The 23,102-nt window shown below is 43.5% G+C and overlaps 1 protein-coding gene across 1 annotated transcript; it reads left to right on the plus strand.

Moving 5' to 3' along the window:
- The first annotated feature begins 20,373 nt into the window (after positions 1 to 20,373).
- Positions 20,374 to 22,902, plus strand: LOC119276332 (cytochrome P450 72A14-like). The gene is made up of 5 exons (XM_037557370.1): positions 20,374 to 20,753; positions 21,036 to 21,256; positions 21,339 to 21,586; positions 21,706 to 22,081; positions 22,164 to 22,902. The coding sequence occupies exons 1-5, from the start codon at positions 20,426 to 20,428 to the stop codon at positions 22,587 to 22,589; spliced, it is 1,599 nt and encodes a 532-aa protein (XP_037413267.1). The 5' UTR covers positions 20,374 to 20,425; the 3' UTR covers positions 22,590 to 22,902.
- The last annotated feature ends 200 nt before the right edge of the window (positions 22,903 to 23,102 follow it).

Raw genomic sequence — 23,102 nt, forward strand, 5'->3', positions numbered from 1 at the left:
GTCAACCAAAGTCCACACTTTGTTCTCATAGATGGATCCCATCTCAGACTTCATGGCCTCAAGCCATTTGCGGAATCTGGGCTCATCATCGCTTCCTCATAGTTCGTAGGTTTGTCATGGTCAAGTAACATGACCTCCAGAACAGGATTACCATACCACTCTGGTGCGGAACTTACTCTGGTTGACCTACGAGGTTTGGTAGTAACTTGATCGGAAGTTACATGATCATCATCATTAGCTTCCTCACTAATTGCTGTAGGAGTCACATGAACAGATTTCTATGATGAACTACTTTCCAATAAGGGAGGAGGTACAACTACCTTATTAAGTTCTACTTTCCTCCCACTCACTTCTTTCGAGAGAAACTCCTCTAGAAAGGATCCATTCTTAGCAACGAATGTCTTGCCTTCAAATCTGTGATAGGAGGTGTACCCAACAGCCTCCTTTGGGTATCCTATGAAGACACATTTCTCCGATTTGGGTTCGAGCTTATCAGGTTGAAGCTTTTTCACATAAGCATCGCAGCCCCAAACTTTAAGAAACGACAACTTTGGTTTCTTGCCAAACCATAGTTCATAAGGTGTCGTCTCAACGGATTTAGATGGTGCCATATTTAATGTGAATGCAGCCGTCTCTAAAGCATAACCCCAAAACGATAACGGTAAATTAGTAAGAGACATCATAGATCGCACCATATCTAGTAAAGTACGATTACGACGTTCGGACACACCATTACGCTGTGGTGTTCCGGGTGGCGTGAGTTGCGATACTATTCTGCATTGTTTCAAATGAAGACCAAACTCGTAACTCAAATATTCTCCTCCACGATTAGATCGTAGAAACTTTATTTTCTTGTTACGATGGTTTTCCACTTCACTCTAAAATTCTTTGAACTTTTCAAATGTTTCAGAATTATGTTTTATCAAGTAGATATACCCATATCTGCTAAATTCATCTATGAAGGTGAGAAAATAATGCTACCCGCCGTGAGCCTCAACATTCATTGGACCACATACATCAGTATGTATGATTTCCAATAAATCTGTTGCTCGCTCCATTGTTCCGAAGAACTGAGTTTTAGTCATCTTGCCCATGAGGCATGGTTCGCAAGTACCAAGTGATTCATAATCAAGTGATTCTAAAAGTCCATCAAAATGGAGTTTCTTCATGCGCTTTACACCAATATGACGTAAACGGTAGTGCCACAAATAAGTTGCAATATCATTATCAACTCTGCATCTTTTGGCTTCAATATTATGAATATGTGTATCACTACTATCGAGATTCAATATAAATAGACCACTCTTCAAGGGTGCATGACCATAAAAGATATTACTCATATAAATAGAACAACCATTATTCTCTGATTTAAATGAATAACCGTCTCGCGCCAAACAAGATCCAGATATAATGTTCATGCTCAACGCTGGCACCAAATAACAATAATTCAGGTCTAAAACTAATCCCGAAAGTAGATGTAGAGGTAGCGTGCCGACCACGATCACATCGACTTTGGAACCATTTCCCACGTGCATCGTCACCTCGTTCTTAGCCAATCTTCGCTTAATCCGTAGTCCCTGTTTCGAGCTGCAAATATTAGCAACAGAACCAATATCAAATACCTAGGTGCTACTGCGAGCATTAGTAAGGTACACATCAATAACATGTATATCACATATACCTTTGTTCACCTTGCCATCCTTCTTATCCGCCAAATACTTGGGGCAGTTCTGCTTCTACTGACCAGTCCCTTTGCAGTAGAAGTACTCAGTCTCTGGCTTAGGTCCAGACATGGGTGATGTCTACTATGCAACCTTCTTCTTGTAGGCGTTGTTGGGCCTCCAAGTGCAGAGGTTTGTAGGGCAGTAGCAAATTTCCCTCAAGTGGATGACCTAAGGTTTATCAATCTGTGGGAGGCATAGGATGAAGATGGTCTCTCTCAAACAACCCTGCAACCAAATAACAAAGAGTCTCTTGTGTCCCCAACACACCCAATACAATGGTAAATTGTATAGGTGCACTAGTTCAGCGAAGAGATGGTGATACAAGTGCAATATGGATGGTAGATATAGGTTTTTGTAATCTGAAAATATAAAAACAGCAAGGTAACTAATGATAAAAGTGAGCGTAAACGGTATTGCAATGGTAGGAAACAAGGCCTAAGGTTCATACTTTCACTAGTGCAAGTTCTCTCAACAATAATAACATAATTGGATCATATAACTATCCCTCAACATGCAACAAAGAGTCACTCCAAAGCCACTAATAGTAGAGAACAAACGAAGAGATTATGGTAGGGTACGAAACCACCTCAAAGTTATTCTTTTTGCTCGATCTATTCAAGAGCTCGTAGTAAAATAACACAAAGCTATTCTTTCCGTTCAATCTATCATAGAGTTCGTACTAGAATAACACCTTAAGACACAAATCAACCAAAACCCTAATGTCACCTAGATTCTCCATTGTCACCTCAAGTATTCGTGGGCATGATTATACGATATGCACCACACAATATCAGATTCATCTATTCAACCAACAAAAAGTGCTTCAAAGAGTGCCCCAAAGTTTCTACCGGAGAGTCAAGACGAAAACGTGTGCCAATCCCTATGCATAGGTTCATGGGTGGAACCCGCAAGTTGATCACCAAAACATACATCAAGTGGATCACGTGATATCCCATTGTCACCACAGATAAGCACGGCAAGACATACATCAAGTGTTCTCAAATCCTTAAAGACTCAATCCGACAAGATAACTTCAAAGGGAAAACTCAATTCATCACAAGAGAGTAGAGGGGAGAAACATCATGAGATCCAACTATAATAGCAAAGCTCGGATACATCAAGATCGTGCCATAGAGAGAACACGAGAGAGAGAGAGAGAGATCAAACACATAGTTACTGGTACATACCCTCAGCCCCGAGGGTGAACTACTCCTTCCTCGTCATGGATAGCGTCGGGATGATGAAGATGGCCACCGGTGAGGGATCCCCCCTCTGGCAGGGTGCCGGAACGGGCTCCCGAGAGGTTTTTGGTGGCTACAGAGGCTTGCGGCGGCGGAACTCCCGATCTATTGTTCGCTTTGATGTTTTTAGGGTATATGGGAATATATAGGCGAAAGAAGTCAGTCGGGGGAGCCACGAGGGGCCCACGAGAATGGAGGGCACGCCCATGGGGTGGGTGCGCCTCCCTATCTTGTGGCCTCCTCGAAGCTTCCCTGGATTGCACTCCAAGTTCTCTGGATTGCTTCTGTTCCAAAAATAACTTATCTGAAGGTTTCATTCCGTTTGGACTCCGTTTGATATTCCTTTTCTTCGAAACACTAAAATAGGCAAGAAAACAACAAAATGGGTTGGGCCTCCGGTTAGTAAGTTAGTCCCAAAAATGATATAAATGTGTAAAGTAAAGCCCATAAACATCCAAAACAGGTAATATAATAGCATGGAACAATCAAAAATTATAGATACATTGGAGATGTATCAAGCATCCCCAAGCTTAATTCCTGCTCGTCCTCGAGTAGGTAAATGATAAAAACAGAACTTTTGATGTGGGATGCTACCTAGCATAATTCTCAATGTAATTTTTTTTATTGTGGCATGAATGTTCGGATCCAAATGATTCAAAATAAAAGTTCATATTAACATAAGAAATAATAATACTTCAAGCATACTAATCAAAGCAATCATGTCTTCTCAAAATAACATGGCTAAAGAAAGTTATCCCTACAAAATCATATAGGCTGGCTGTTGCTCTATCTTCATCACACAAAATATTTAATCATGCACAACCCAGATGACAAGCCAAGCAATTGTTTCATACTTTAGTAATCTCAAACTTTTTCAACTTTCACGCAATACATGAGCGTGAGCCATGGACATAGCGCTATAAGTGGAATAGAATGGTGGTTGTGGAGAAGACAAAAAGGAGGAAGATAGTCTCACATCGACTAGGCGTAGCAACGGGCTATGGAGATGCCCATTAATAGATATCAATGTGAGTGAGTAGGGATTGCCATGCAACGGATGCACTAGAGCTATAAATGTATGAAAGTTCAACAAAAGAAACTAAGTGGGTGTGCATCCAACTCGCTTGCTCACGAAGACCTAGGGCATTTTGAGGAAGCCCATCATTGGAATATACAAGCCAAGTTCTATAATGAAAAATTCCCACTAGTATATGAAAGTGACAACATAGGAGACTCTCTATTATGAAGATCATGGTGCTACTTTGAAGCACAAATGTGGTAAAAAGGATAGTAGCATTGTCCCTTCTCTCTTTTTCTCTCATTTTATTTTTTTCCTTTTTCTCTTTCTTTTTTTTCTTTCCTTTTTTTTCTTTTTTGGCCTTTTTTTCTTTTTGGCCTTTTTTTTCTTTTTGTAAAGTCCGGAGTCTCATCCCGACTTGTGGGGGAATCATAGTCTCCATCATCCTTTCCTCACCGAGACAATGCTCTAATAATGAAGATCATCACACTTTTATTTACTTACAACTCAAGATTACAACTCAATACTTAAACAAGATATGACTCTATATGAATGCCTCCGGTGGTGTACCGGGATATGCAATGAATCAAGAGCGACATGTATGAAAATTATGAAGGTGGCCTTGCCACAAATACGATGTCAACTACATGATCATGCAAAGAGCAATATGACAATGATGATGCATGTCATATAAACGGAACGGTGGAAAGTTGCATGGCAATATATCTCGGAATGGCTATGGAAATGCCATAATAGGTAGGTATGGTGGCTGTGTTGAGGAAGGTATATGGTGGGTGTATGGTACCGGCGAAAGTTGCGCGGCACAAGAGAGGCTAGCAATGGTGGAAGGGTGAGAGTGCGTCTAATCCATGGATTCGACATTAGTCATAAAGAACTCATGTACTTATTGCAAAAATCTACAAGTCATCAAAAACAAAGTACTACGCGCATGCTCCTAGGGGGATAGATTGGTAGGAAAAGACCATCGCTCGTCCCCGACCGCCACTCATAAGGAAGATAATCAATAAATAAAATTGTGCTCCAACTTCATCACAAAGCGGTTCACCATACGTGCATGCTACGGGAATCACAAACTTCAACAAAAGTATTCTTTAAATTCATAATCACCCAACTAGCATGACTCTAATATCACCACCTCTATATCTCAAAACAATTATCAAGCATCAAATTGATCATAGCATCCAATTCACTTTCTATGATAGTTTTTATTATACCCAACTTGGATGCCCATCATTCTAGGACCAAATTTATAACCAAAGCAACTAACATGATGTTCTAAAAGACTCTCAATATAATATAAGTGAAGCATGAGAGATCAATACTTTCTTCAAAAGAAACCCACCGCCGTGCTCTAAAAGATATAAGTGGAGTACTAGAGCAAATGACAAACTACTCCGAAAGATATAAGTGAAGGTCAATGAGTAGTCGAATAATTATGCAACTATGTGAAGACTCTCTAACATTTAAGAATTTCAGATCTTGGTATTTGATTCAAACATCAAGCAAAACAAAAGAAAATAAAATGACGCTCCAAGCAAAACACATATCATGTGGTGAATAAAAATATAGCTCCAAGTAAAGTTACCGATGAACGAAGACGAAAGAGGGGATGCCATCGGGGGCATCCCCAAGCTTAGGCTCTTGGTTGTCCTTTAATATTACCTTGGGGTGCCTTGGGCATCCCCAAGTTTAGGCTCTTGCCACTCCTTATTCCATAGTCCATCGAATCTCTACCCAAGACTTGAAAACTTCACAACACAAAACTCAACAGAAAACTCGTAAGCTCCGTTAGTATAAGAAAATAAATCCACCACTTAGGTACAGTAATGAACTCATTCTAAATTCATATTGGTGTAATATCTACTGTATTCCAACTTCTTTATGGTTCATACCCTCCGATACTACTCATAGATTCATCAAAATAGGCAAACAACACATAGAAAACAGAATCTGTCAAAAACAGAACATTCTGTAGTAATCTGTATCAAACGTATACTTCTGGAACTCCAAAAATCCTACCAAATTAGGAAGTCCTAAGAAATTTGTGTACCAATCCAGAGAAAAAATTATCAGATCATAAGCACGTGTATGTGAATTATCAAAACTAATTTACTGGGTGCAAGAGTTTCTGATTTTCAGCAGGATCAACACAACTATCACCGTAAGCTATCCTAAAGGTCTTACTTGGCACTTTATTGAAACAAAAGCTATAAAACATGATTACTACAGTAGCATAATCATGTGAACACAAAAAAAATAAGGGTAAATATTGGGTTGTCTCCCAACAAGCGCTTTTCTTTAATGCCTTTCTAGCTAGGCATGATGATGACAATGATGCTCACATAAAAGATAAGAATTGAAACATAAAGAGAGCATCATGAAGCATATGACTAGCACATTTAAGCCTAACCCACTTCCTATGCATAGGGATTTGTGAGCAAACAACCTATGGGAACAATAATCAACTAGCATAGGAAGGCAAAACAAGCATAGCTTCAAGATTTTCAACACATAGAGAGGAAACTTGACATTATTGTAATTCCTACAAGCATATATTCCTCCCTCGTAATAATGTTCAGTAGCATCACGAATTAATTCAACAATATAACTAGAACCTAAAGCATTATTTTCATGATCTACAAGCGTAGAAATTTTACTACTCTCCACATAAGCAAAATTCCTCTCATTCGGAATAGTGGTGGGAGCAAACTCAACAAAATAATTATCATGTGAGGCATAATCCAATTGAAAACCAAAATCATGATGACAAGTTTCATCATTATTCTTAATAGCAACAAGTCATCACAATAATCATCATAGATAGCAACTTTGTTCTCACAATCAATTGGAACCTCTTCCGAAATAGTGGATTCATCACTAAATAAAGTCATGACCTCTCCAAATCCACTTTCATAATTATCACAATAATATTCAACATCCTCCAAAATAGTGGGATCATTACTTCCTAAAGTTGACACTCTTCCAAACTCACTTTCATCAATATAATCATCATAAATAGGAGGCATGCTTTCATCATAATAAATTTGCTCATCAAAACTTGGGGGGCAAAAAATATCATATTCATCAAGCATAGCTTCCCCAAGCTTGTGGCTTTGCATATCATTAGCATCATGGATATTCAAGGAATTCATACTAACAACATTGCAATCATGCTCATCCTTCAAAGATTTAGTATCAAACATTCTATCGATTTCTTCTTCTAGCACTTGAGCACAATTTTCCTTTTCATCAAACTTACAAAAGATATTAAAAAGATGAAGTGTATGAGACAAACTCAATTCCATTTTTTGTAGTTTTCTTTTATAGACTAAACTAGTGATAAAACAAGAAACAAAAAGATTCAATTGCAAGATCTAAAGATACACCTTCAAGCACTCACCTCCCCGGCAACAGCGCCAGAAAAGGGCTTGATGTCTACTACGCAACCTTCTTCTTGTAGACATTGTTGGGCCTCCAAGTGCAGAGGTTTGTAGGACAGTAGCAAATTTCCCTCAAGTGGATGACCTAAGGTTTATCAATCCGTGGGAGGCGTAGGATGAAGATGGTCTCTCTCAAACAACCCTGCAACCAAATAACAAAGAGTCTCTTGTGTCCCCAACACACCCAATACAATGGTAAATTGTATAGGTGCACTAGTTCGGCGAAGAGATGGTGATACAGGTGCAATATGGATGGTAGAAATTGGTTTTTGTAATCTGAAAATATAAAAACAGCAAGGTAACTAATGATAAAAGTGAGCGTAAACGGTATTGCAATGGTAGGAAACAAGGCCTAAGGTTCATACTTTCACTAGTGCAAGTTCTCTAAACAATAATAACATAATTGGATCATATAACTATCCCTCAACATGCAACAAAGAGTCACTCCAAAGCCACTAATAGCGGAGAACAAACGAAGAGATTATGGTAGGGTACGAAACCACCTCAAAGTTATTATTTCTGCTCGATCTATTCAAGAGCCCGTAGTAAAATAACACAAAGCTATTCTTTCCGTTCAATCTATCATAGACTTCGTACTAGAATAACACCTTAAGACACAAATCAACCAAAACCCTAATGTCACCTAGATACTCCATTGTCACCTCAAGTATCCATGGGCATGATTATACAATATGAATTACACAATCTCAGATTCATCTATTCAACCAACACAAAGTGCTTTAAAGAGTGCCCCAAAGTTTCTACCGGAAATTCAAGATGAAAACGTGTGCCAACCCCTATGCATAGGTTCATGGGCGGAACCCGCAAGTTGATCACCAAAACATACATCAAGTGGATCACGTGATATCCCATTGTCACCACAGATAAGCACGGCAAGAGATACATCAAGTGTTCTCAAATCCTTAAAGACTCAATCCGACAAGATAACTTCAAAGGGAAAACTCAATTCATCACAAGAGAGTAGAGGGGGAGAAACATCATAAGATCCAACTATAATAGCAAAGGTCACGATACATCAAGATCGTGCCATAGAGAGAACACGAGAGAGAGAGAGAGAGAGAGAGAGAGAGAGAGAGATCAAACACATAGCTACTGGTACATACCCTCAGCCCCGAGGGTGAACTACTCCCTCCTCGTCATGGATAGCGCCGGGACGATGAAGATGGCCACCGGTGAGGGATCCCCCCTCCGGCAGGGTGCCAGAACGGGCTCCCTAGAGGTTTTTGGTGGCTACAGAGGCTTGCGGCGGTGGAACTCCCGATCTATTGTTCGCTTTGATATTTTTAGGTTATATGGGAATATATAGGCGAAAGAAGTCGGTCGGGGGAGCCACGAGGGCCCCACGAGAGTGGAGGGCGCGCCCAGGGGGGCGCCCCCTATCTTGTGGCCTCCTCGAAGCTTCCCTGGCTTGCACTCCAAGTTCCCTGGATTGCTTCTGTTCCAAAAATAACTTTTACGAAGGTTTCATTCCGTTTGGACTCCGTTTGATATCCCTTTTCTCCGAAACACTGAAATAGGCAAGAAAGCAGCAAAATGGGCTGGGCCTCCGGTTAGTAGGTTAGTCCCAAAAATGATATAAATGTGTAAAGTAAAGCCCATAAACATCCAAAACGGGTAATATAATAGCATGGAACAATCAAAATTTATAGATACGTTGGAGACGTATCAGTGGGCTTCTTCACTTGAGCAGTGCTACGTCTTGAGCTTGCGTTGGTTTTCCTTGAAGAGGAAAGGGTGATGCAGCAATAGTAGCATAAGTATTTCCCTCAGTTTTTGAGAACCAAGGTATCAATCCAGTAGGAGGCTCCTCAAAAGTCCCATGCACCTACACAAACAAACAAGAACTCGCAACCAACGCAATAAAGGGGTTGTCAATCACTTCACGGCTACTTGCAAAAGTGAGATCTGATAGAGATAATATGATAAGATGAATATATTTTTGGTATTTTGTAATATAGGTTGGAAAAGTAAAGATGCAAATAAAACTAGATTGAAAGCTTATATGATAAAATATAGACCCGGGGTCCATAGGTTTCACTAGTGGCTTCTCTCAAGATAGCATAAGTATTACGGTGGGTGAACAAATTACTATCGAGCAATTGATAGAAAAGCGAATAATTATGAGATTATCTAGGCATGATCATGTATATAGGCATCACGTCCGTGACAAGTAGACCGACTCCTACCTGCATCTACTACTATTACTCCACACATCGACCGCTATCCAGCATGCATCTAGAGTATTAAGTTCATAAAGAACAGAGTAACACATTAAGAAAGATGACATGATGCAGAGGGATAAACTCATGCAATATGATATAAACCCCATCTTTTTATCCTCGATGGAACCAATACAATATGTGCCTTGCTGCCCCTGCTGTCACTGGGAAAGGACACCGCAAGATTGAACCCAAAGCTAAGCACTTCTCCCATTGCAAGAAAGATCAATCTAGTAGGCCAAACCAAACTGATAATTCAAAGAGACTTGCAAAGATAACTTAATCAAACATAAAAGAATTCAGAGGAGATTCAAATATTTCTCATAGATAAACTTGATCATAAACCCACAATTCATCGGATCTCGACAAACACACCGCAAAAAGAGTTACATCAAATAGATCTCCAAGAAGATCGAGGAGAACATGGTATTGAGATCCAAAAAGAGAGAAGAAGCCATCTAGCTAATAACTATGGACCCGAAGGTCTGTGGTAAACTACTCACAACTCATCGGAGGGGCTATGGTGTTGATGTAGAAGCCCTCCGTGGTCGATTCCCCCTCCGGCGGAGCGCCGGCCAAGGCTCCAAGATGGGATCTCGCGGATACAGAAGGTTACGGTGGTGGAAATAGTTTTTCGTGGTCGCCTTTGATGTTCTCGAGGTACGTGGGTATATATAGGAGGAAGAAGTAGGTCGGTGGCCGCCCGAGGGGCCCACGAGATAGGGGGCATGCCCAGTAGGGGTGGGCGCGCCCTCCACCCTCGTGGCCGCCTCGACTGCTTCTTGACTTGCACTCCAAGTCCTCTTGATCACGTTCGTTCCAAAAATCACGCTCCCGAAGGTTTCATTCCGTTTGGACTCCGTTTGATATTCATTTTCTTCGAAACACTGAAATAGGCAAAAAAACAGCAATACGAGCTGGGCCTCCGGTTAGTAGGTTAGTCCCAAAAATGATATAAATGTGTAAAGTAAAGCCCATAAACATCCAAAATGGGTAATATAATAGCATGAAACAATCAAAAATTATAGATATGTTGGAGACGTATCAAGCAACAACTTGCTTGCCATTCTTCTTGAAGTTCCCCTTCTTCCCTTTACCCTTTTTTGAAACTGGTGGTCTTGTTGACCATCAACACTTGATGCTCCTTCTTGATTTCTACCTCCGCAGCCTTTAGCATCGCGAAGAGCTCGGGAATTGTCTTATCCATCCCTTGCATATTATAGTTCATCATGAAGCTCTTGTAGCTTGGTGGCAGTGATTGAAGAATTTTGTCAATAACACTATCATCCAGAAGATTAACTCCCAGTTGAATCAAGTGATTGTTATACCCAGACATTCTGAGTATATGCTCACTGACAGAACTATTCTCCTCCATCTTGCAGCTGTAGAACTTATTGGAGACTTCATATTACTCAATCCGAGCATTTGCTTGAAATATCAACTTCAACTCCTTGAACATCTCATATGCTCCATGATGTTCAAAACGTCGTTGAAGTCCCGGTTCTAAGTCGTAAAGCATGGCAAACTGAACTATCGAGTAGTCATCAGCTTTGCTCTGCCAGACATTCATAGCATCTGGCGTTGCTCCTGCAGCGGGTTTGGCACCTAGCGGTGCTTCCAGGATGTAATTTTTCTATGCAGCAATGAGGATAATCCTCAAGTTACGGACCCAGTCTGTGTAATTGCTACCATCATCTTTCAACTTTGCTTTCTCAAGGAACGCATTAAAATTCAATGGAACAACGGCACGGGTCATCTATCTACAACAACATAGACATGCAAAATACTATCAGGTACTAAGTTCATGATAAATTAAAGTTCAATTAATCATATTACTTAAGAATTCCAACTCAGATAGACATCCCTCTAATCATCTAAGTGATCACGTGATCCATATCAACTAAACCATGTCCAATCATCACGTGAGATGGAGTAGTGTTCAATGGTGAACATCACTATGTTGATCATATCTACTATATGATTCACGCTCGACCTTTTGGTCTCAGTGTTCCGAGGCCATATCTGCATATGCTAGGCTCGTCAAGTTTAACCCGAGTATTCTGCGTGTGCAAAACTGGCTTGCACCCGTTGTATGTGAACGTAGAACTTATCACACCCGATCATCACGTGGTGTCTCGGCACGACGAACTTTCGCAATGGTGCATACTCAGGGAGAACACTTATACCTTGAAATTTAGTGAGAGATCATCTTATAATGCTACCGTCAATCTAAGAAAAATAAGATGCATAAAAGATAAACAACAAGAGGGGAGAGTATCGTCTACGTACCCTCGTAGACCGTAAGCGGAAGCATTATGACAACGCGGTTGATGTAGTCGTACGTCTTCACGATCCGACCGATCCAAGTACCGAACACACGGCACCTCCGAGTTCAGCACACGTTTAGATCGGCCATGTCCCACGAACTCATGTTCCAGCAGAGCTATGAGGGAGACTTTTGTTAGCACGACGGCATGATGACAGTGATGATGATGCTACCGACGCAGGGCTTCGCCTAAGCACCGCTGCAATATGACCGATGTGGATTATGGCAGAGAGGGGCACCGCACACGGCTAAAAGATCAATTGATCAACTTGTGTATCCATGGGGTGCCCCCCTCCCCCGTATATAAAGGAGTGGAGGAGGGGGAGGGCCGGCCCTCCTATGGTGCGCCCTGGAGGAGTCCTACTCCCACCGGGAGTAGGATTCCTCCCCCGTTCCTTAGTTGGACTAGGAGAGAAGGAAGGGGGAGAGAGGGAGGAAGGAAAGGGGGGCGCCCCCCCCCCCTAGTACAATTCGGACCAGAGGGGAGGGGTGCACGGCCTGCCCTGGTCTCCTCTCTCTCTCTCTCCATTATGGCCCAATAAGTCCCATACACTTACCGGGGGTTCCGGTAACCTCCCGGTACTCCGGTAAAATCCCGATTTCACCCGAAACTATTCCGATGTCCAAATATAGGCTTCCAATATATCGATCTTTATGTCTCGACCATTTTGAGACTCCTCGTCATGTCCGTGATCATATCCTGGACTCTGAACTACCTTTAGTTCATCAAGACACATAAACTCATATTACCGATCGTCACCGAACGTTAAGCGTGCGGACTCTACGGGTTTGAGAACAATGTAGACATGACCGAGACACATCTCTGGTCAATAACCAATAGCAGAACCTGCATGTTCATATTGGCTCCTACATATTCTACGAAGATCTTTATCGGTCAAACCGCATAACAACATACGTTGTTCCCTTTGTCATCGGTATGTTACTTGCCCAAGATTCGATCATCAGTATCTCAATACCTAGTTCAATCTCGTTACTGGCAAGTCTCTTTACTCATTCCATAATGCATCATCCCGCAACTAACTCATTAGTTGCATTGCTTACAAGGCTTCTAGTGATGTGCATTACCAAGAGGGCCCAGAGATAGCTCTCCGACAATCGGAGTGACAAATCTTAATCTCAATCTATTCCAACTCAACAAGTACCATCGGAGACACCTGTAGAGCACCTTTATAATCACCCAGTTACGTTGTGATGTTTGGTAGCACACAAAGTGTTCCTCCGGTATTTGGGAGTTGCATAATCTCATAGTCATAGGAACATGTATAAGTCATGAAGAAAACAATAGTAATATACTAAACGATCACATGCTAAGCTAACGGAATGGGTCATGTCAATCACATCATTCTCTAATGATGTGATCCCATTAATCAAATGGCAACTCATGTCCATGGCTAGGAAACTTAGCCATCTTTGGTTCAACGAGCTAGTCAAGTAGAGGCATACTAGTGACGCTCTGTTTGTCTATATATTCACACATGTACTAAGTTTCCGGTTAATACAATTCTAGCATGAATAATAAACATTTATCATGATATAAGGAAATATAAATAACAACTTTATTATTGCCTCTAGGGCATATTTCCTTCACTAGGTGACTTGTGTGTTGTCTCCTACTGGATTGATACCTTGGTTCTCAAAAACAGAGGGAAATACTTACACTACTTTGTTGCATCACCCTTTCCTCTTCAAGGGAAAACCAACGCTTGCTCAAGAGGTAGCAAAGAACTCTATCAATGACACTATCAACCAGAAGATTAACTCCCAGCTAAGTCAAGTGATTGTGGTACCCAGACATTCTGAGTATATGCTCATTGACAGAACTATTCCCCTCCATTTTGCACCTATAGAACTTATTGGAGACTTCATATCTCTCAATCTGGGCATTTGCTTGAAATATTAACTTCAACTCCTGTAACATCTCATATGCTCCATGACGTTCAAAACATCGTTGACGTCCCGGTTCTAAGCCGTAAAGCATGGCACACTGAACTATCGAGTAGTTATCAGCTTTGCTCTGCCAGACGTTCATAACATCTGGCGTTGCTCCTGCAGCGGGTTTGGCACCTAGCGGTCCTTCCAGGGCGTAATTCTTCTATGTAGCAATGAAGATAATCCTCAAGTTACGGACCCAGTCCGTGTAATTGCTACCATCATGTTTCAACTTAGCTTTCTCTAGGAACGCATTAAAATTCAACGGAACAACAACACAGGCCATTTATCTACATCAACATAGACATGCAAAATACTATCAGGTACTAAGTTCATGATAAATTAAAGTTCAATTAATCATATTACTTAAGAACTCCCACTTAGATAGACATCCCTCTAATCATCTAAGTGCTCACGTGATCCATATCAACTAAACCATGTCCGATCATCACGTGAGATGGGATAGTTTTCAATGGTGAACATCACTATGTTGATCATATCTACTATATGATTCACGCTCAACCTTTCGGTCTCAGTGTTCCGAGGCCATATCTGCATATGCTAGACTCGTTAAGTTTAACCCGAGTATTCTGCGTGTGCAAAACTGGCTTGCACCCGTTGTATATGAATGTAGAGCTTATCACACCCGATATTCACGTGGTGTCTCGGGATGACAAACTGTAGCAACGGTGCATACTCAGGGAGAACACTTATACCTTGAAATTTAGTGAGGGATCATCTTATAATGCTACCGCCATACTAAGCAAAATAAGATGCATAAAAGATAAACATCACATGCAATCAATATAAGTGATATGATATGGCCATCATCATCTTGTGCCTTTGATCTCCATCTCCAAAGCACCGTCATGGTCACCATCGTCACCGGCTTGACACCTTGATCTCCATCGAAGCATCATTGTCGTCTCGCCAACTATTTCTTCTACAACTATCACTACCGCTTAGTGATAAAGTAAAGCAGTTACATGGCGATTGCATTTCATACAATAAAGAGACAACCATATGGCTCCTGCCAGTTATCGATAACTGTGTTACAAAACATGATCATCCCATACAACAATTTATATAATCACGTCTTGACCATATCACATCACAACATGCCCTGCAAAAACAAGTTAGACGTCCTCTACTTTGTTGTTGCAAGTTTTACATGGCTGCTACAGGCTTAGCAAGAACCGTTCTTACTTACGCATCAAAACCACAACGATTTTTCGTCAAGTTTGTTGTTTTAACCTTCAACAAGGACCGAGCGTAGTCACACTTGATTCAATTAAAGTTGGAGAAACAGACACCCACTAGCCACCTGTGTGCGAAGCACGGCGGTAGAACCAATCTCATGAATGCGGTCATGTAATGTCGGTCTGGGCCGCTTCATCCAACAATACCGCTGAATCAAAGTATGACATGCTGGTAAGCAGTATGACTAATCGCCCACAACTCTTTGTGTTCTACTCGTGCATATAACATCTACGCATACCCCTGGCTCGGATGCCACTGTTGGGGAACGTAGTATTTCAAAATTTTCCTACAATCACGCAAGATCTATCTAGGAGATGCATAGCAATGAGCAGGGAGAGTGTGTCCACGTACCCTCGTAGACCGAAAGCGGAAGCGTTAAGTAACGCGATTGATGTAGTCGAACGTCTTCACGATCCAACCGATCAAGTACCGAACGCACGACACCTCCACGATCTTCACACGTTTAGCTCGGTCACGTCCCTCGAACTTCTAGATCTAGCTGAGGTCGAGGGAGAGTTTCGTCAGCACGACGGCGTGTTGACGGTGATGATGAAGTTACCGACGCAGGGCTTCACCTAAGCACTATGACAATATGACCGAGGTGGAAATATGTGGAGGGGGGCACCGCACACGGCTAAGAATCAACTTGTGTGTCTATGGGGTGCCCCCCTCCCCCGTATATAAAGGAGGGGAGGAGGGGGCTGGCCGGCCTTATGGTGCGCCCCCAAGGGGGGATTCCTACTCCTACTAGGAGTAGGTTTCCCCCCCCCCTTTCCTAGTCCAACTAGGAGGGGGAAGGAAGGGGAAGAGGGAAGAAGGAAAGGGGTCCGGCCTCCCTCCCCCATTCGGATTGGGCTTGGGGGGTGCGCCCCACCTCTTGGTCGCCTCCTCTCTCTTCCACTAAGGCCCATGTAGGCCCATTAAGCCCCCGCGGGGTTCCGGTAACCCCTCCCCCCCGGTACTCCGGTATATGCCCAAACTCATCCAAAACAATTCTGGTGTCCAAACATAACCTTCCAATATATCAATCTTCATGTCTCGACCATTTCGAGACTCCTCGTCATGTCCGTGATCACATCCAGGACTCCAAACTACCTTCAGTACATCAAAACACATAAACTCATAATACCGATCGTCATCGAACGTTAAGCGTGCGGACCCTACGGGTTCGAGAACTATGTAGACATGACGGAGACTCATCTCTGGTCAATAACCAATAGCGGAACATGGATGCTCATATTGGTTCCTACATATTTTACGAAGATCTTTATCGGTCAAACCACATAACAATATAGTTGTTCCCTTTGTCATCGGTATGTTACTTGCCCAAGATTCGATCGTCGGTATCATTATACCTAGTTCAATCTCGTTACCGGCAAGTCTCTTTACTCGTTCTGTAACGCATCGTCCTGCAACTAACTCATTAGTCACATTGCTTACAAGTCTTATAGTGATGTGCATTACTGAGAGGACCCAGAGATACCTCTCCGATACACAGAGTGACAAATCTTATTCTCGATCTATGCCAACCCAACAAACACCTTCGGAGACACATGTAGAGAATCTTTATAATCACCCAGTTACGTTGTGACGTTTGATAGCACACAAGGTGTTCCTCCAGTATTCGGGAGTTGCATAATCTCATAGTCATAGGAACATGTATAAGTTATGAAGAAAGCAATAGCAATAAACTAAACGATCATAGTGCTATGCTAATGGATGGGTCAAGTAAATCACATCATTCTCTAATGATGTAATCTCGTTCATCAAATGACAACTCATGTCTATGGCTAGGAAACTTAACCATCTTTGATTAACGAACTAGTCAAGTGGAGGCATACTAGTGACACTCTGTTTGTCTATGTATTCACACATGTACTAAGTTTCCGGTTAATACAATTTTAGCATGAATAATAAACATTTATCATGACATAAGGAAATATAAATAACAACTTTATTATCGCCTCTAGGGCATATTTCCTTCAGGAACCACGCCAAAAATCTCTGTCTCCTCATTGCATTTGCAAATTCCAATCCCATCCCTTTACTTTCTTGCAATTTGCATGCTTTACTGCATATACTCTTGTCATGCTTGCTTTAAATGTATTGTGAATGCTTAAACTTGTGCTAAAACTCAACCTTAACTTGAAGAATCTACAAACTGCTACTTTTGCTTGTTAAGGGTCTAATCACCCCCCCCCCCCTCTAGACCCCTCTTCTCGATCCTGTCAGATCCATTTTGCCATCCAACCGGGTGCCTCGTCAGTCCGTGGACTGGTCTGAGTGTCTGTTTTCCCGCAAACCAGAGGCAACCGGGGCGGGGGGAGGGGTGCGGGAGTACAGAAAATCGCCACGTAGGACTCTGACAACCCAACCCAATCAAATCCCCCTCCCGGTCCACTTTTTTGCACTCCAACCCTACCCCCCTGCTTTGCATCTACACGCTCCTCGTTCGCCGTTGCCAATGTACCTTTTTGTCCACCGCATAGGCATCCTCGGATGTCCACAACCACCACCAACGGGCCTACCCACCTTGGATTATGCCTTCATCCACCCAGGATCCCTCCGCAGCCAGTTACTCTCCACGCCAATGCCTTCGACGTTCATGGCAGACACCATGCCCGACAGGTGTTCGGTCAAATGCCATTGAGATCTTTTTGTTAAACTTGTTGTCATTTCCTAGAGTAATTCGATGGCAGTGTAGTTGGTGAGGGAGGATGAGTTCATGTGCGATGCATGGTTGGTCATATTTGTGGACTTTGTAGGCATGAACTCATGGGCTCAATCTTTTGGCAGCGCGTGCATGCTTCTTTTCATGAACAAAATAACTTCATGCCCTACAACATGCACGTCATCCGTTAATGTAATATAAAGTCAATATCGCATCGATGGTACACCTTCTAAACTCCGTCATGAACTATTGAAGTGTGATTCATCGAGTGGAGACAATGTAGCCATTGGGCTTGTCAACCATGGAGATCATAAGTTTTACTTCTTGTTGTTCTGCATGTTGGTTAATTCATCCATTCACTTAATGTTGCTTTACACGTTGTATAGCCAGCACACGCTGTCTTGTTGTACTACAAGACCGAGGGCGGGTCACTCACACACGTACATTGTTGGCTAAAACTCTAGGGGCAGTATGTGTGGGACGACATATGTCCATTCTTACTTGAGAATCGTTGAATTGGGAAACGATGATTTCAAAAAACTTTGTCGAACATCAAGTTATTTCGGATGTAATATTTACATTTAAACTATTTTTGCACTAGGCATATCTGCATGTTATTTATGGAAGAATCATGTTATTTTTTATAGTTATTTTGAATGTTGCGGTCTTAGGGGAAAACAACGGCATACATTTAGGGGACAAGATTGAATGGACGGTTCCGGCATCAGTGTCCACAGACTGGTCTGGACTAGTCTGTCAACAAATAGTGTGTTTGTTTTAGGGGTCAGTGTTAGAGATGCCCTAAGATCATTAGTGTATTGAGGCGAAGAAGGAGATCAACGCGCGCAAAGAGAGCGTGGTCGCAGCGGCAGCCGCAAGCGCCTAATGATTCATTCTTATATTGCTTATCGATAAATTGTCGTATTTAATTTTGACATTTTTTAGAAAAAAAGATATACCCCCGGTCTCTGTATCTAGGCGATGCATGCAACCATTTTACTAATTATTCACACAGACCTTAAAAAGTAATACATCCCCATCATCTTGGCAACACCTGTCGCTACTCCTATCCCCTTGATGATGGGGATTTTTCATGTCCGAGCCGAATACCAAACAGACATCGCACCAAGGCCTAACATCTAAAGTCGGGGTACCCCGTCCAAGCCACAATGTCGGGACTGGTTCACGCACCGGTTCGGCGCACTCTCAGTGTGCACCACATGCGCACGCTGCAAGGGCTGTCACCATCATCTTTCATCGACCCATCTTCATACCAGATACTGACGCATCGACCTTACTAGACCTCTCTGCCATCGATGGCACCATGACGCTATACAACGTTGTCCTCCTGCGCGAGTCCATTGTCGACATCGGACGTCGATTCTCCACTGTGCCATGCCTTCGAGATCCGCCACCATCATTGTGTAGGATGAAACTCCGCTCCATCAAAGATGTCGTCCACTGGTCCCTCGAGCCCGTATACACCTCCAAGAATGACACCCCCAAGGGGGAGACGACACAAGAGCGTCGCCATCATCCGATCTACTAATCTAGGGTCCCCCCGGAGGTAGCAGATAGTGGTCTAGAACTTCTCAACGACGATGCCTTCAAGAAGGGAATGACACCGAAGAGTGCCGCCATCGCCGGCCTTGGCAGCTAGCCGAGAGCAAGTTTTCACCCAGATCCTCCATCAAGCATCTTGTGCACGGATCGCCGCCTTCTCTGACGGGGACTAGACGAAAAGGGTCCAGCCGGCACGCTAGCACATCGCCGTAGAACCGAGCCGCCAGCCCACCCAAGCCCATCTAGGTCGGGCGAGATCCATGAACCCGGCCGCCACCACAGGAGCGCCTCCGGCGTGGGGTGGCCGCTCATTGCTATGTAGAGGTCGGCTATGGGCTCATTGTGTTATGTATTTTCTCGATGCTTCATTTTGAGCAAATAAAATCCAAGCTTTGTCAATAATGATAGCCATACATAAAAAGAAGGAACTGCAAGAAATTTCGTTAACAGAAAACTAACTAAAAGTCCTTTTCCTCAAATTTCACCTAAAATCCGTTTTCTAGAAACTGAGCTTGTATCCAAACAACCACTTACGTATCTGCGTAGGTCATACATACATAATAAGAACAAAAGAAGCAGGTATCCGCAAACGCCAAGCGACGGTATCCTTCGGCTCCGCGGTTGCTCCCGATTCCACGAAAATGAAGACAACATCCTGATTTATTAACAGTTACAACGTCTCCGCTTGGGTTTCTTGCCACGCTTTGTCGATGAAAAACAACAAACAAGGAGTCCCGCCTTTTGCTTGTCCTTGGTGTGTGGCACATCGTTTTCCACAATTCTCATTGGCAACCGCCAAAATTTTCTAAGAAGAAACGAGAAGATAAGAAAAACATGTGATGCCAAACAGGGCAGAGCACCCACCCTCGTATCATATCGACCACACTTGCTGTGCCTATATAGCATTCCATCTTCCACCGCACCTGCTCTAGTTGTACCGCACCACGCAGTTTTATTGCAGTAAGAAACTAATGGAGGTCGACGTAGCAGCAACTACACTGGGAGTCGGAGGTGATGTGTCTTCTCCTTCATCGCTGAGCCTGCTCTGTGGTCTCTCTGCGCTGCTCGTCCTCCTGTGGGCGGTCTCCCGGGCCGCCGAGACATGCTGGCTGAGGCCACGGCGGCTCAGCCGGGCGCTCAGGGCGCAGGGCCTGGGCGGCACGGCGTACCGCTTTCCCGCCGGGGACCTCGCGGACAACGGCCGGCTCAACGAGGAGGCTCGGTCCAAGCCCATGCCGCCGTGCCACGACATTGTGCCCCGTGTGGCGCCACACCTCCTCAACATCGTCAAGGAGCACGGTAGGAGAATTTTGTTGTTGCTCAAGTTGAATTTCTCTCTGGTTGAATATGTCTTTTCTTTCCGTTTTCCCGACATGAAAATTGATGTCACAGTATACTGAAGTATCTATGTTACTATTGCTCTTCTTGTACGGGCATCTGTTGAATTAATCCTGCTCAAGGTCGCATTAAAAACAAGATACTATTATTGTTGTCTCTACTTCAGTTTTTTCTTCAATTCCCGCGAAAAAAATCATTTTCCCCAAAAATTTCTGACGGCAATCAGTTTTGAACTGCATGTAGGCAACGTTTGCATCACCTGGTTTGGACCAGTCCTAAGGATGGTCATAGCAGAGCCAAAGCTAGTGAGAGAGATCCTATCAGACAAGTCGGGCCATTTCGAAAAATTCACCAACAAACGTCTGGGAAAACTGATAGCCCTTGGGCTTGCGAGCTACGACGGTGAGAAATGGGCGATGCACAGGAGGATCTTGAACCCCGCTTTCCATCTCGAAAAGCTCAAGGTAGTACTATTCTTTCTTACTAGGGTAGCTCCTAACCCGATCAGGGTGTGTGTGCGCGCGCGCTAACTGAAGCTGTTTACAGAGCATGTTGCCGGCTTTCTCGACATGCTGCACCGAGTTGATAAGCAGCTGGGAAAGTAAACTAGCCGGTTCTGATGGATCACATGAAATAGACATATGGGAGGATTTCCAGAACCTCACCGGAGACGTGATCTCTCGCACGTCGTTCGGTAGCAGCTTCATGGAAGGGCGAAGGATCTTCCAGCTTCAGGCAGAGCAAGCAGAGCGAATTATCAAGGCCTTCCAGTATATGTACATCCCAGGCTACCTGTAAGCACACTTCCTGTACCAATTACTCTTGACATAGTCCTTTTTTTTTCTGAAGTACAGTAACTTTTTTCCTTGTAAAATTCAGAGTAAGCATGAATGATGCGACTGCCCTTTTTCAGCTTTTTTCCAACCGAAAACAACAAGAGGATGAAGCAGATCAACCGAGAGATTGAAGGGCTCCTGAGAGGCATCATCGAGAAGCGGGAGCGCGCGATGGAGAACGATGGGCTTAGTAGCGGCAACGACTTGCTTGGCCTGATGCTGCAGTCAAACAAGGAGAGCGGGACGTCAAGGATGAGGATGAGCACCGAGGATGTGATCGAGGAGTGCAAGCTCTTCTACTTCGCGGGGATGGAGACCACGTCCGTGCTGCTCACCTGGACGCTGGTCGTCCTGGGAATGCACCCCGAGTGGCAGGATCGGGCCAGGGAAGAAGTCCTCAGCGTCTTCGGCAAGGACAAGCCCAACTTCGACGGCCTGGGTCGACTCAAAACGGCAAGTATCTCTCACACTTTACTTTCAAGTTTCGCCTACAACTCATTACTGACTATGATTCGGCTCCAATTTCCTTGCCCAGGTGACCATGATACTGTATGAAGTGCTCAGGCTGTACCCACCGGCGGTCACGCTGAACCGGAAGACATCCAGACAGATGCAGATTGGAGGCATCACCTACCCTGCGGGCGTGCTGCTGGAGCTGCCAATAATCATGGTTCACCACAACCCGGATGTATGGGGGAAGGACGTGCTGGAGTTCAAGCCGGAGAGGTTTGCGGAGGGGATTTCCAAGGCAACTAAGGACCAGCCGGTCTTCTTCCCGTTCGGCTGGGGCCCGAGGATTTGCATCGGCCAGAACTTCGCGATGCTGGAAGCCAAGATGGCCCTGAGCATGATCCTTCAGCGTTTCGAGTTCCAGCTCTCACCTTCCTACACGCATGCGCCGTATACAGTCATCACACTGCATCCTCAGCATGGAGCGCAGATTATACTCAAGAGTCTCTGATCGTCATCTTGTCTTGCGGCTTTGTCGACCTGTCGTGGGTAAGTTACCTGTGGGGTAACTTGGTAAGTGGAAGAAGTAAATTGAATGAAATGAGCTAGACTCTTTCATTTGATCCTGAAACTGGGTATTTGTACATGGTTAAGTACGTGTTGTTCACACCGGTTACGGGGAACACAACTGTTAGCAAAGTTGGTTTATACAGGGAAAAGTGCCTGAAAAAAAAAGGAAAAGGTGCCTGTTCAGAGCAGGCACCGATACAAAGAGGAGGCGGGACACATGCGTCCGCCCGGGGCCAAATTTGATGTTTCGACTCTTTTGCGAAAGTTTAGCAGGATCTGACCCTGGTTCGAAAGAATTTCAGGATCTGATCATTTTCCTGCCGTCGTAGTCTTTGCCAGTTGAATAACAATGCCTATCGCCACGGTTTTCGACGGTAGGATTTAATTGCGTTATGACATCGTCACAACATGAAAAATACCCTACCACCAAGATCCTTTACGGTAGACCATTATA

The sequence above is a fragment of the Triticum dicoccoides genome, chromosome 3B (genome assembly GCF_002162155.2).
Source record: "Triticum dicoccoides isolate Atlit2015 ecotype Zavitan chromosome 3B, WEW_v2.0, whole genome shotgun sequence".
Lineage (NCBI taxonomy): Eukaryota > Viridiplantae > Streptophyta > Magnoliopsida > Poales > Poaceae > Triticum > Triticum dicoccoides.

Excerpts from the sequence above, each read along its gene's own strand:
- LOC119276332 (XM_037557370.1), top strand. The coding sequence starts at position 20,426 with ATGGAGGTCGACGTAGCAGCAACTACACTGGGAGTCGGAGGTGATGTG. Across the intron at positions 20,754-21,035 it reads CAACATCGTCAAGGAGCACG|GCAACGTTTGCATCACCTGG; the intron begins GTAGGAGAATTT and ends AACTGCATGTAG. Across the intron at positions 21,587-21,705 it reads ATGTACATCCCAGGCTACCT|CTTTTTTCCAACCGAAAACA; the intron begins GTAAGCACACTT and ends GCCCTTTTTCAG.